At 46.5% G+C, this 12,758-nt stretch overlaps 2 protein-coding genes across 2 annotated transcripts in view; both read left to right on the top strand.

Moving 5' to 3' along the window:
* The first annotated feature begins 228 nt into the window (after positions 1-228).
* Positions 229-8,478, top strand: CTSO (cathepsin O). Its single transcript, XM_032973264.2, has 8 exons — positions 229-904; positions 1,179-1,299; positions 1,991-2,136; positions 3,620-3,787; positions 4,363-4,484; positions 5,187-5,347; positions 5,658-5,750; positions 7,057-8,478. The coding sequence occupies exons 1-8, from the start codon at positions 518-520 to the stop codon at positions 7,089-7,091; spliced, it is 1,233 nt and encodes a 410-aa protein (XP_032829155.1). The 5' UTR covers positions 229-517; the 3' UTR covers positions 7,092-8,478.
* Positions 8,479-10,638: 2,160 nt separating this feature from the next.
* The window catches only part of LOC116953251 (uncharacterized), a 46,974-nt gene continuing 44,854 nt past the window's right edge, over positions 10,639-12,758 (top strand). Inside the window, exon 1 of the mRNA XM_032973291.2 lies at positions 10,639-12,129. Within this exon, the coding sequence (XP_032829182.2) occupies positions 12,081-12,129 (49 nt within the window). The 5' untranslated portion in view covers positions 10,639-12,080. The remainder of the gene's footprint in view (positions 12,130-12,758) is intronic.

The following is a 12,758-nucleotide window of genomic DNA, read 5'->3' on the forward strand; positions in this document are numbered from 1 at the left end:
GGGGCGGTGGTTGGGGGGGCGGTGGTGGGGGGGGGAGCGGCGGGGGGGGCGGCGGCGGGGGGGGGCGGCGGCGGGGGGGGGGCGGCGGCGGGGGGGGGGCGGCGGCGGGGGGGGGCGGCGGTGGGGGGGCGGCAGAGGGGGGGCGGCAGAGGGGGGCGGCAGCGGGGGGGGGGGGGCGGCGGCGGTGGGGGCAGGGGGGGCAGGGGGGGGAGTTTTTACCGCGCCCGTAGGCGGCGTATTGAACGCGTTACTACTGCAGGCCGTGAACACGTCTTTCATCACGTGGAGGGGGGGGGGTGTACATGTGTCGTTAAGCCCGCCGCCACCCGACACAGGCCAATTTAGTAAGGGTTGTCACGTATAAAACAGAACGTGACAAATTCGTAACGTTTTGTGTGTTTGCTCAATTAATCGCGTGCTTCGGTATAGCAGCTTTTGTTCATAGAGGTTTTCCGGGGGGGGGGGGTGGTGGGGGGAGTTTGTGTACAGTTTTTCTTCTTTTTAAACAAAAAATAAAATGTATTTATTTACCGGTAATGCGATTACTTTGGTCATCTTCGCCGCGTCGCTATGCGTCCCGATTTTTGGAGATGCCGATCGCGATAATCGCGATATCCTCCCGGTTAACCGCAATGCCGACTCTGTTAACCGCAATGCCGACTCTGTTAACCGCAATGCCGACTCTGTTAACCGCAATGCCGACTCTGTTAACCGCAATGCCGACTCTGTTAACCGCAATGCCGACTCTGTTAACCGCAATGCCGACTCGGTTAACCGCAATGCCGACTCGGTTAACCGCAGTAGCGACCATGGGACGGGTTCGTCCTTCGAGGAGTTTGTGTTGAGGTTCGGCAAGAAGTACAGCTCCCAGCGGGAATACGACGAGAGATTCGCCGTGTACCAGGTGAGATCTAAGGGCAACATGAGGGATCCCCCAGGGTCCTGTTAATAACTGAGACTCACAGAGCCAGACGAAGACAACACGTGGGATCTTTGAGTGCAGTGTTAATGACTGAGACTCACAGAGCCAGACGAAGAGAACACGTGGGATCTGTGGGTGCAGTGTTAATGACAAGCTCACAGAGTCCAGATGAAGACAACACGAGAGATCTGTGGGTGCAGTGTTAATGACCGATACTCATTGAACCAGACATTAATCTTCGTCTTGTGTTTTCTAGGCGAGCCTTCGCCGACACGAATGGCTCAACGCTGCTGCGAGCGCCCGGCACAACGGGTCGCGGTGGCGGCCCCGCTACGGAGTGACTCGCTTCTCCGACCTCACCCCGCAAGAGTTCCGAGGTATGGCAATCAAGAGAGACGGCACAACACGAAGGGGTTACTGTCTCATCATAATGGCCTTGTCGACCCTGCTTGGCAAGCACTTCTGATGTCCCCGATTCCAATCACTGCACCATATACACTTTGGATACTTGTGGCTGAAGTTGAACGGCAGGTCTTCCAGGACGCCTGGTCGCTATGGAAGAGTAGGCCAAGATTCTCTTGTGGAAGTCCTTTCACCGGCAGTGGCGTGAGAAAGCAATTGCGGAGCTCGACATTTACAATTTAGATGTATTGTATTGTACAGGATAATCTATTTATAGATACCCCACTACTTCATAATGACTCTCTTCCTTGCCAACAGGTCGATTGTAGTGAAATCCATGGCTCCCATATCTTACAATCAGTATTAAAAGTTACGCCGGAGTGTACTGAGGTTGATGAGAAAGGTGTAGAGGTTTTGAGATAACATGCTGCTTATTCTGTTATTTCCCCCGACTATTGTAGTGGAGTACAGTATAAATGGAAGGGTTGATGTAGCTGTGACCACGTCCAGCCATGTCTGTGTACCCACTGCTAATGATACATAGGTGCACACACGACAGCACCATTCTCAATATTTCGTGGTGACATCATGATGCTTGTGCCAGGCTAAGCTTATTTTTGCCACACACTGCCTTCTGTTCTCATTCCACCGCACCCCCTCATGCAGAAATGTTTCTGCTGGGGACGAAGGGCCCCCCTGCTTACAGTGGAGCCTCAGCCCCACCTGGGCCCCATGTTCAACTCTCTAATCTTCCCACGCACTTTGACTGGAGGGACAAGCGAGCGGTGACAGCTGTGAAGAACCAGGAGTCTGTGAGGTTCACAGCCAACGTCACCGCAAACATCAGTAATCGCCCTCCTTTATCAACGCCATCTTTACTACCAACTGCCTGCCAGTGTCACTGTCATCACTACCACCACTATCACCTCTACCACCATCCCCACCATCACTGCTTAAAGCTACCAAATGTATTGGAGGCTCCACCAAGGCACATCATAAGCTGGCAGGTACGTCCTCCGCCAAACCCTACCAACTTTTACATAGCCACACTCGTGCCACCACTAGCTCCGCACACAGTGAGGTGGCCTCCTTTTGTTTTCTGACATTAGCCCCACCTACATCTGATAGGCCCTGCTCACTACTCTGCCAGCATCAATCACCACTCAAGCAGCCATGTCCTTTTCCCGTATTATGAGTCGAGCATGAGACCAGAAATTGTAAGCCATGACACTATCCTGATTTTTTAAAAAGCTTTGGGACAGCCTTTTTGAAAGCTGGACTGTTCTGGCCAAAACAGGGTATTTGTTTGGTAGCTTTAATCACCACTGCATGAGTGCATGTCCATGTACTCACCCATGTACACAAGTGTGCATGCAATCTTCTGCAAGTATACTCATTCTCCCACGCATGCCCTACGCTGTATACCTTTGTGTTTGGTGTGTGAATAGTACTCATGACATGCGACCCATGTTTTCCCATTCCCAGTGTACACATCTTTTCCACCAGTAGCCATGCTCCTGTCCCTACCTGTGCCCATATACTGGCATATGCATACTCATCCTGTGTGTGCTTCAGTCTGTGTGTGTATCATGGGGAGTGGTTGCACAGTGAACCTGGTAGCTTGAGTTCAAATCTCAATCAGTACTGAGCCTTACAATGGTTGACTCATTTGTAAATGAGTCCCCAGTGCGGTGTGTAAACATCTGCACTGGGTGGTGGTGGCCATACCATCCCATCGTGCATTAGCTCCAACAGTCTGTTAAAGCCTATGGGGGAGGATGTTTTTTCTATTTCCTTGTGATTGCATTTCTGCCCCTGCATGTGTAGTGATTACCACTGCGCAACGAACTCGGCGATCTGAATTCGATTCCTGCTCATGGCCAACACCAGTGACGATTTTCTGAACCCGTCTTGGGCCTCCCCTACGTCGACTCGGCTTCAAATAAGTGCCTAGTGTGATATATAAACATTGCCACGAGGGATACAAGGGCAGCCGGGTGTGGTGCTGGCCACCCACCCGCTTGTGTGCCTTGCTGGCCTTCATAGGTGCTCACTCACAACACTTGCCCCAAAAAAGTCTGTTAAGGTGATACGGGGGATCTTTGTCTTTATCTGCCCCCCCCCCATGTGTGTGTCTGTCCCTGCATGAATGTCTGCATATCTCTACATACAAATGCATACACGTGTGCGCCTGTGCGTGCGCCTGTGCGTGCGCCTGTGCGTGCGCCTGTGCGTGCGCCTGTGCGTGCGCCTGTGCGTGCGCCTGTGCGTGCGCCTGTGCGTGCGTCTGTGTAGTGCGGCGGCTGCTGGGCGTTTGCGTCCGTGCAGGTCGTGGAGAGCGCCAGCGTGCTAGCGGGGGGCCTCCTGAAGCCGCTGAGCGTCCAGCAGGTCCTCGACTGTTCCAGGGTCAACCACGGCTGCCAGGGGGGTGATACTGTCACGGCCTTCTCCTGGCTCAATAAGGTATGGCCGTGGTCCCGCACACAACAGCAACGACAACAATGACAGCAACTATAATGTCACCAACAACAACAACGACAACAGAAATGAACCAATAAGCATCTTTGACGTCATCAAGGTGCTTGCGCCAAGCTCGGTAACAGGGCTAACATGGTTGAACCTGCTTAAACCTATTTTCCAGCTTGCATTCAAACAACCCATATGGTAAACATTCTCAAAACATCCAAAGAAACATTTGAAAAATTATTGACACTGATGATTGCCAGGGTGAGGATTTCTTTGAAAATGTTTAGCGTTAGGGTTACGAGTTCATTTCCCTGCCGGTCATAAAATTGGCCCATCTTTACTTTGAGATCAATTAAATAAGTCCCATTTCTGTCATTGTCTTATAAATAGTCTGGCCGCTGTCAAAGGAATGTGGAATTTCCATCACAGACTTAGCTAGATCAACTGAGATGTCTACCACCTCACATTTATACTTTTTACTTTTACATCATCAGCTTTAATTAGCAGATTTTTCGACGATTTCATTTGTGGCTAATCTTTTTTTATTCCTTGTTGTATGTGTTTGTGTGTAGACACGGTTGCATTTGGTTCTGGAATCCGTGTACCCATTCACTAACAGTGCTGGTCCATGCCGGATTTTTACGAACTCCACTCCTGGTGTGGAAATCAAGGACTTTGCATCGCACTCCTTCCGGTACATGCGTGCGTACAAGTGTGAGTGGTGTGTGCGTGCCTATATCATTATGCATAAGTGTGTGTGCCTGCATATGTGTGTGCTTGTGACTTTGCGTGAAGAGTGGTAGTGTAGGGGTTAGCTTGCTGTGCTGTGAACCTGGCAGCCTGAAGTCGATTTCTGCTCAAAGCCAACATCAGTAATGATTATCTGAACTAGTTCTGGGTCTCCCCTAAGTCGGCTCAGCCTCAAATGAGTATCTGGTACAGTGTGTAAACATCAGCACTGGGGGATAAAGGCAGCCAGGCATGGTGCTTGGACACCCACCCCCTCGTGTGCCATACCAATAGGTGCTCATTAACAGCACTTGCCCCAGGAGTGTGTTAAGACTATCAGGGTGATCATTGTCTTTGAGGAGTGGTAATGTAGATGTTAGCGCACGGTTCTATGAACTTGGCGACGAGAGCAAGATTTCCGCTCACAGTCAACATCAGTGGCGAATATCTTTAACCAGTCTTAGGCCTCCCCTTGGTGGACTCAGCCTTAAAATTAGTACCTGGTGCAGTGTGTAAACATCAGTATTGGGGATAAAGCCGGTCGAGCGTGGTGCTGGTCACATCACCTCCTTGTGCGCCATGCCGACCTTAATCGGTGCTCACTAACGGCACTCGCCGCAACAGTCTGTAAAAGGCTATGTGGGGGTTCTTTGTGTCCCGTGAGCAGCGATGACGAAGAGGCCATGATGGGCTGGCTGGTGGGCCGGGGTCCGCTGGCCGTGAGTGTGGATGCAGTGAGCTGGCAGGACTACCTGGGTGGCGTGGTGCAGCACCACTGCTCCTCCTCGGCACCCAACCACGCCGTCACACTCACCGGATACTCGCTTGGTACGCACCGAAACGCTGTGACCTACAGCTGGGCTATCGCATTATTTAAGTAATCGATCACTTTCCCGATTATCAGTTCCATTTCCCGACTAATTGGACAACATCAAAATAATTGAACAAAAACGTCTCAACTCTACTCGCATGTGAGCCTCTGGGTGGTAGTTGATTGGCAGGGCTTGATGGCATTATCTGTATATATGTGCGAATGCATGTGTAAATATTATTCAGCGTCCTTACTCCGTGCATTCATGCACGTCCTTGTGTGCTTATCTCTGTGTGTGTCGCTGTGTTTGTGTGTCCACATTTGTAGGTGACCTCCCGTACTGGATTGTCCGTAACTCGTGGGGCCCGGAGTGGGGTCTCGATGGGTACATCTACATCAAGATGTTTGAGAACGTGTGTGGTGAGCAAGCCTTTAGCAGACCATGCAGCACCAAGCTCACCACGTCCAGGACTCAAACCTATACCCACATATAGAGGGACCTAACTCCTCCACCATGCCCAGGATTCAAACCGATAACCACCTGTAGAAAAACCCTAACATCACTTTTGTTCCAAGTTTATAACTGAAACCTCTTGTTAGTTATAGATGGACCTCTTCACCGTGATCTAGACTTAAACCTTTAACCACTTCCACAGAGAGGTCACTTCACCACATCCAGGACTTATTCACACAAAGAGAGGTATAATGGAGATAGAGTAAGGGGAGGTGGGGAAATATGTAAATGGAATAAGGTGCATAATTTCTCCGAGGTTGATAACATGAGCACCACACTGTGGGAAATCAACTAAAGTCACTCTATGAAGAGACTGGTCTCTACCATGGGAATATGGAATTTCCACCGCTGGCTTAGGGTCACCAACATAAATAAGCGGTTCCTTATACTCGTTGAAGCAGGAAGATACATTGATTGACGTCCCCTACACCCCATCCCCGATTCAAACTTATAACTGGCTCCACAGAGACCACACCCCACTCTGGAACGACCTGTAATGGGTTACAACTTTCAGGGTGGTCCATAAAGATATCAACCATTGTTAAGTAATTATATTGAATTTCAGTCTTACCTGCACGGTTGCATTTTGGGATTTAGTGAAAGATAACATGTGTACCAAGAAATGAATAGCTTGGGTGATTTCAAGAGCGCCATTGCATGAGCATTTGGACCAATTACAGCCAAGACGCTGGAAAATACCTAAGACTTTCTCAAATCTTAAATGTCGCCAGCACCATGGATTGTGATGTGGAGGATGAGAGCGATGGAACTCACGTTTTAACATCTTCACACGAACAAGTGTTTTTTGTAGTTTTATTGACCCTGATGAATCTTCCATTGAATTTAAATTATTTAATAGTGGATGCCCTGTAAACCCACTTCCTCAGATGTATGCTTCTCTAATCCCGACTGAAACGCAAAACAATTAATTATTTTACAGCCACTCGTGAGTTAACTTCATGGATGAAAGCCTCCCCCATCCTTTGTCAGTCATATTTAACAATACTTGGCGAGTTGGGCGCGGTGGCCAGGACTGCCTGGTTCACATATCACTCGTCACTGATGTTGGCCATGGCGAGGAATCAAACTCAGGGTGCGTGAACCACTGTGCCACTCTTGCCACCAATTACATGTCCCATCATTTTATCTTTAACAGCTCTTACTGTCTCCATCTGTCTCTCTCGCAACTCTCATAATCTCTCTCTCCTCTAGGAATCGCTAATGAGGTGGCCACGGTGACAGTGTGAAGACGTCTTGAAGAATGGAGGCTGTTTTATGCAGAGGTTCACTTTGCGTATCATGCTGCCACTATTCACATGTTTAACTCGGTTAACTATACAATACACTGTTAATTATATAGGAGGTGGGTTGGTCAGAGGTCAGAGCGCTAAGCTGCCACTGTTGAGATCCTGCAATAAAACTGGGTTCTCGAGTGTAGCAAGTTGATGCCCTCTGCCTAGCTACCAATGAATGTGCAAAAAACCATGAAATATGGTTCTGCGCTCAATTTGGTGAAGAATGAAATATATCGGTTTTACTGTAATGCAACAGACATTACTATGGTGATATCCAATTCTACGGGCTGTTGTGTAATGCAGGGGGTTTCCAATGGATTCTTCGTAAAGTGACATAACACTGACAGCACAATCGGGATAAAATTGGGAAACAGACTTGTAAAAATATCTCGCGCTAAATTGAATCGTAACTTTAATCATTTCTAATAAACGAAAAGAAATGTACAAACAACTTAAAACATTGTCTTCCAAAAACGTATTTAAATGAATGTTATTTTTGAAAGCATCATTGTGCAAATTACAATGTTGATGAAGATAGTTGTGGCGGATGGAATTTTGATGGTAATTGTGGTGATGATGGTGAAAATATACAGTACTCAAGATACGAATTTCCGACTTACGTTATTATTTTTAATCATCCGACTTGCGAACATTCGATCGTATTATAAACCGAACCACGGAACTATTTTGTTTGGTGGAGCTGTCCTCTGTGAGATGCACACCCCTTCCGATAAGCACGCCAGAATCAGGACTCAAGGTAATTGAAAATAAAACAGATTTTTTTTTTCGTTTCGTGTTCCATTATTTAATGTTTTATTTACTATACAGTATTTATTACAGTATTACATGCAAATCTGCAATATTTCTTATTAGTTTCACGATGTTTTTCATTTTTTGTTGAATCAAAACACAATTTATAACACTGACTGTACAATTGAATACAGTACAGCATTGAGTCCTGAGATACGAACAAATCGACTTACGAACGGGTCTCAGGAACGTAACCCGTTCGTAAGTCAAGGACTGTCCTACAATTTCAAATAGACATGGATGAGGATCGTGACAAATGGAGATGCTGCATAGTTGAAGTGGATGAGAGCTCTCGTGACAGTGGTGGTAATGGTGGGTGGTAAGATTGATGCTAGCTGTAATGACGATAGTGGTGATTGTGGTAGAGGTGATGAAATATGTAATATTTCTGATAATTTTGATGAAGGTTTTGGTGGTTATGACTTGGTTGTGATGATGGTCGTGGTGGAGGTGATGATGATGTTGACGGTGACATGGTGGAGGACGAGTCCACTGTACACATAATAAACGTGCCCAGACCCAATTATAAGTCTTGCAGTTCTGCTGACTTATAATTATTATACCCTTAGCTATTTATGTGTGCGTGCAATCACATTCCTACCTTCAGCATGACTCGCTAGCCCTTTGAAGTGTCTCATTCCCCTTTACCACGGTCTCACGGTTAAATATTGATGCCTCTAAATGTTCATCTTTTGCCGCACTTGTGAAACCCCCTGTTAGCCCGAGTCTAACCATTGACAGAGCGTAACTTAACTCACGGAAGGCTCAATAAAGGAGGATGCGACATGAGGCCGCTTCCAGTTTATAACCGCATGTCGAGAGGTTTATGTGTTTAAGTGCGGCGACGGAAGCAATATGTGGCACGCGCTCTCATCTGCTGTTGTATAGCCATGTCAGAAGAAGCTTCTTGTGTCGCTTAATCCCTAATCTGGAAAATGTAACGGCGTATCGTTGAAATAGGTGTTGATTATTTTTTTAGTTGTATGTTTCATTTAGCCATTCCAGCGCAATTAAAATGCCAATATCAATGTATTACTGTTAACATCTCCACTGTCATGACTGCTATTATCATTAGTGTCATCGTCATTATCATTACTACGTTTGGAAAAGTCGCCACCACCTTAATTACTGCTAACACCTCCATCGTCATCCTCAGAAACATGGAGACGATGGCATTGATATGGAGGATCTCAAATAGAGAAATTAGAAATGAAATTGACATCTCACAGACACCCAGAAAATGACATACAGGAAGTGATCACAAGGCTAATGCAATTCAAGTTACACTTCATCGCCAAAGAGATGACAAAGTTAATTACAGTTTAAAAATAAGTGGTTAAGATGAAAAAACGAGTTTAGGAGGAAGACTGATTACAAGCAGATTCAATTGACAAAAGCAAAATCGTGAAATGGAAGTCACCACCAGTAATGAAAAATAACTAAGATTGTAATGGACTGGGCATTCATTGAAAGTAGGGGGGGGGGGGTCAAAGTAAAAAAACAAACTAGAAGAGAACAAGCTATATGGAACCACACACAGCATGTTGAAGAAAATAAGCGATGTGAAAAGTACAATATTTTAAAAAAAAGTTCCGTGATTCTTAGTCAAAGAAAATAACAATAACGTAAGACTACATGGGACTGAACAACCGTTAACAATTGAGAGAGAATTTGGAAGAAAAAAAGCATGTCATCGATGTCATATAACCTATAAAAACAGATCAAATGAAGTTGATGATTGGTGAAGCTCGACTAGTGGACTGTAGAGAGCAAGATGGAATCCTAATGATGTAAGCAGAATGCTACACAGTAGAAAACTCGATTTTTTTTTTAAAGAATATAATATACCCCAGAAAACATCAAACTTCAGGCGAGGAGGAGAAGATTCCAGGTGTCACATTTGAAAGTAACCATTGACCTTCAAAGTACGAAAAGGAAGAACTGGACAAGGTTGAATACCTGAGCATTATCAAGGAAGCAGGCCTGAATGTTGCATCAAAATTAGTGCGCCTTTTTAATGAAACGTTTACATGAAAATGGAACACCCCGGTCCTGGAATAATGCTTCGATTTGTCACGTATTCAAAAAGGAAGACAAGGTAGCCTCCTTTAAAGTGCATATAAATTGTTCAAAAATATTATAGAGAATTGATACTGGTAGGAACGAAGTTGTAAACTGAGTGTACCAGCCTGCAATAGATTAATGTGCCCGTCCGTCCGTCCGTCCCCTTTCAATACTTTAACGACGTGAAATATCGTGCTGTTGGGGTGTAAAAATAAAATTGCGCAAAATTCCAATGTTCCTACCAGCCCACCCTGCAGGGACCTGTTAAATGGACCAGCCCACCCTGCAGGGACCTGTTAAATGGACAATTAGAGGCCAGCCAATCACAAAATACATGTTAGTAAGAGGAGTCGGGTAAGGAAATGTACTCTGAGCAGAGCTATTCGCAGTGACATAAAATACTTTATGCCAACTTAATTGGGGATACAAATGCAGAAACATAAATGGGAAAAGTATTAACCACCTCAGTTATGATTTTTATATCGGCATTATATAAACCAAATGGGAATGAATTACAGGAAACGACTGAAGAACGTAACAGGGAACGCTGCAAAGAAGCGCTGAAGATATTTGTTTTGTGTTACACTTTGTGCAGTGTGTTTGTTTTTCTTTATTTTTACTCTTTTTTTTGGCCTGCACTAGTTTCCCGTGTTATGGGGATGCAATCGTCACTTACAGCTTTCAAATTGTGAACTGTGGATAACACAAGTCGTGGGGTCACGGAGATCGTCGGGGGGTGGAGGGGAGGGGGTGGGCGCAGGGGCCTCCGCGTGTACGAGCGGAACTCACGCGCCTCCATCCCTCGTGCACGCACGAGATCACGCGGAGCTCAACTCACCCAATTGCAAAGACAAATATCCCGCCGATATACCCCTGAGCAGACTGTCGGGCTGAGTGCTCTTCGCGGGCATCCACGAAGGCCGGAACTGGACGCGAGGGCGGAGGGGTGGCCAACACCACGAACCTGGCCGCCTTTGTCTCCCAAAGTGGCGATGTTTACTACGCACCGCAGCAAGTACTCATTTCAGTCTGAGTCGACATAGAGGAGGCCCATGACCGGTTCAGATAATCGTCGCTGGTGTTGGTGGTCGTGAGCGGGAATCGAACTGGGGATAACGGGTTCGTGACGCAGCGCGCTAACCGCTGCACTACCACTCCGCGCTTCCACGACCACTGCCATAACCACCACCATATCACACCAGGCAAGCAATTTAAAGCCGAGTCGATCTAGGGGGAGGCCCAGAACCTGCTCAGATATTTGTCGTTGATGTCGCACATACATCGTGACACATTGTGACGTGCCCAGTATTTTATTACGAGCAAGACTATCGTGCCTTGTGACGTATGAAACCAAGTGCGCCCTGCGAGCTGTCGGTTCTCCAAACATGTTTTGGGACCCTCAAAATTGGGAAATATTGCATTCTCATGGTGGGAATAAGTCCATACTATTTAATAGAATTGTGTCCATACATCACTGCACCCATACGTACAACTTCCCCTGCTTGGATTTCAGGGGCAAGCTCTGTTAGCGAGCACCTATTACTCATTAGCATCTATTACATTCGCTATAACCCGCGGACACACCTGTACACCCGCTCATGTTTACGCAATGACTCATTAGTGGCGCTTGGCACACGCACACTCACGCACACGCGCGCGTGCGGCTACACATTAACGCATGAGCAAGTGCACGCATATAAATAGCCCGCCCGGTCGGAGACCCGGACCTCAGAACTCCCAGTTAGATCCCGGATCCTCGTCCCCAGACCCTAGTTCCCCGAGACCGAGGGGAGTACTAAAGACCCTCTCCCCAACTTGGATCTTGGTCCACAGACTCAAGAATACTGAGTTCAACTCCAGACACTGCGTTCAATTCACAGTGGTGCTTTCAGGACTCCGTAGACCTAGGACATCAGAGTTCGATGCAGGACCCAGGTGGCTGGGGATTTTTAATTTAGAACCCATGGGCATTAATCTTCGCGCCGCCAATCAAAGATAACAAGGATCTGCGTTAAATACAAACTTCATCAACGACATCATCATCATCACCACCATCGTTGTGGAGCCATGCGTGGTTACCTGCTGGCCGCCCTCTCGGTCCTCGCCGTGGGATGGGGTGAGTAAGCGGTGCACTCGTGGAAATTCCACCTTCCTGTGGCAGAGGCGTGTTGATACGCTGAACTACTTTGGTTTCCAACAATGGTACCAGATTTATCGACCTCGAGCGGTATTTGAACTGACCAGACATGAATTTAGCATAATTGTGCCACCCGGTCGAGTGCTAATTTTGATTAAATTCTTTCATATTCTTGGTTCTTTCGGTAAAGTCACGTAGAAGGGAAAGAACCAAGAATATGAATCCCTGCAGTCATGAAAGCTTTAAATCAAAATTTTAATTATTTAAGTCTAACTAATTATTTCAGTATTTTGATAGATTCATTATTAGGCTCACACGGATTCAGAAAATTACTGTTCCACGAATTAATTTCTGGGAAACCTTTTTACGTATGAATTTTTGGTTTATTGAACAGTATTGATTTTGCAAAGTATTGAATTTGTCACTATCAATGCTGTCAAATATTGTTCTGATGTTGGCTTGTACATAGCCAGCACGGATCACGTGTTGTTAACCCAGAGGCTGTTTCACCGTGTTTTGCAAAGCGCTCTAAGTCACGAATTTTCATCGCCCATTCCTTAAACGCTAATTATTATAATACTGTATTGTAAATAATTATAGCTTGCGGG

Source organism: Petromyzon marinus, chromosome 3 (assembly GCF_048934315.1).
Source record: "Petromyzon marinus isolate PM22_M1 ecotype Great Lakes invasive population chromosome 3, UKy_Petmar_22M1.pri1.0, whole genome shotgun sequence".
Classification (NCBI taxonomy): domain Eukaryota; kingdom Metazoa; phylum Chordata; class Hyperoartia; order Petromyzontiformes; family Petromyzontidae; genus Petromyzon; species Petromyzon marinus.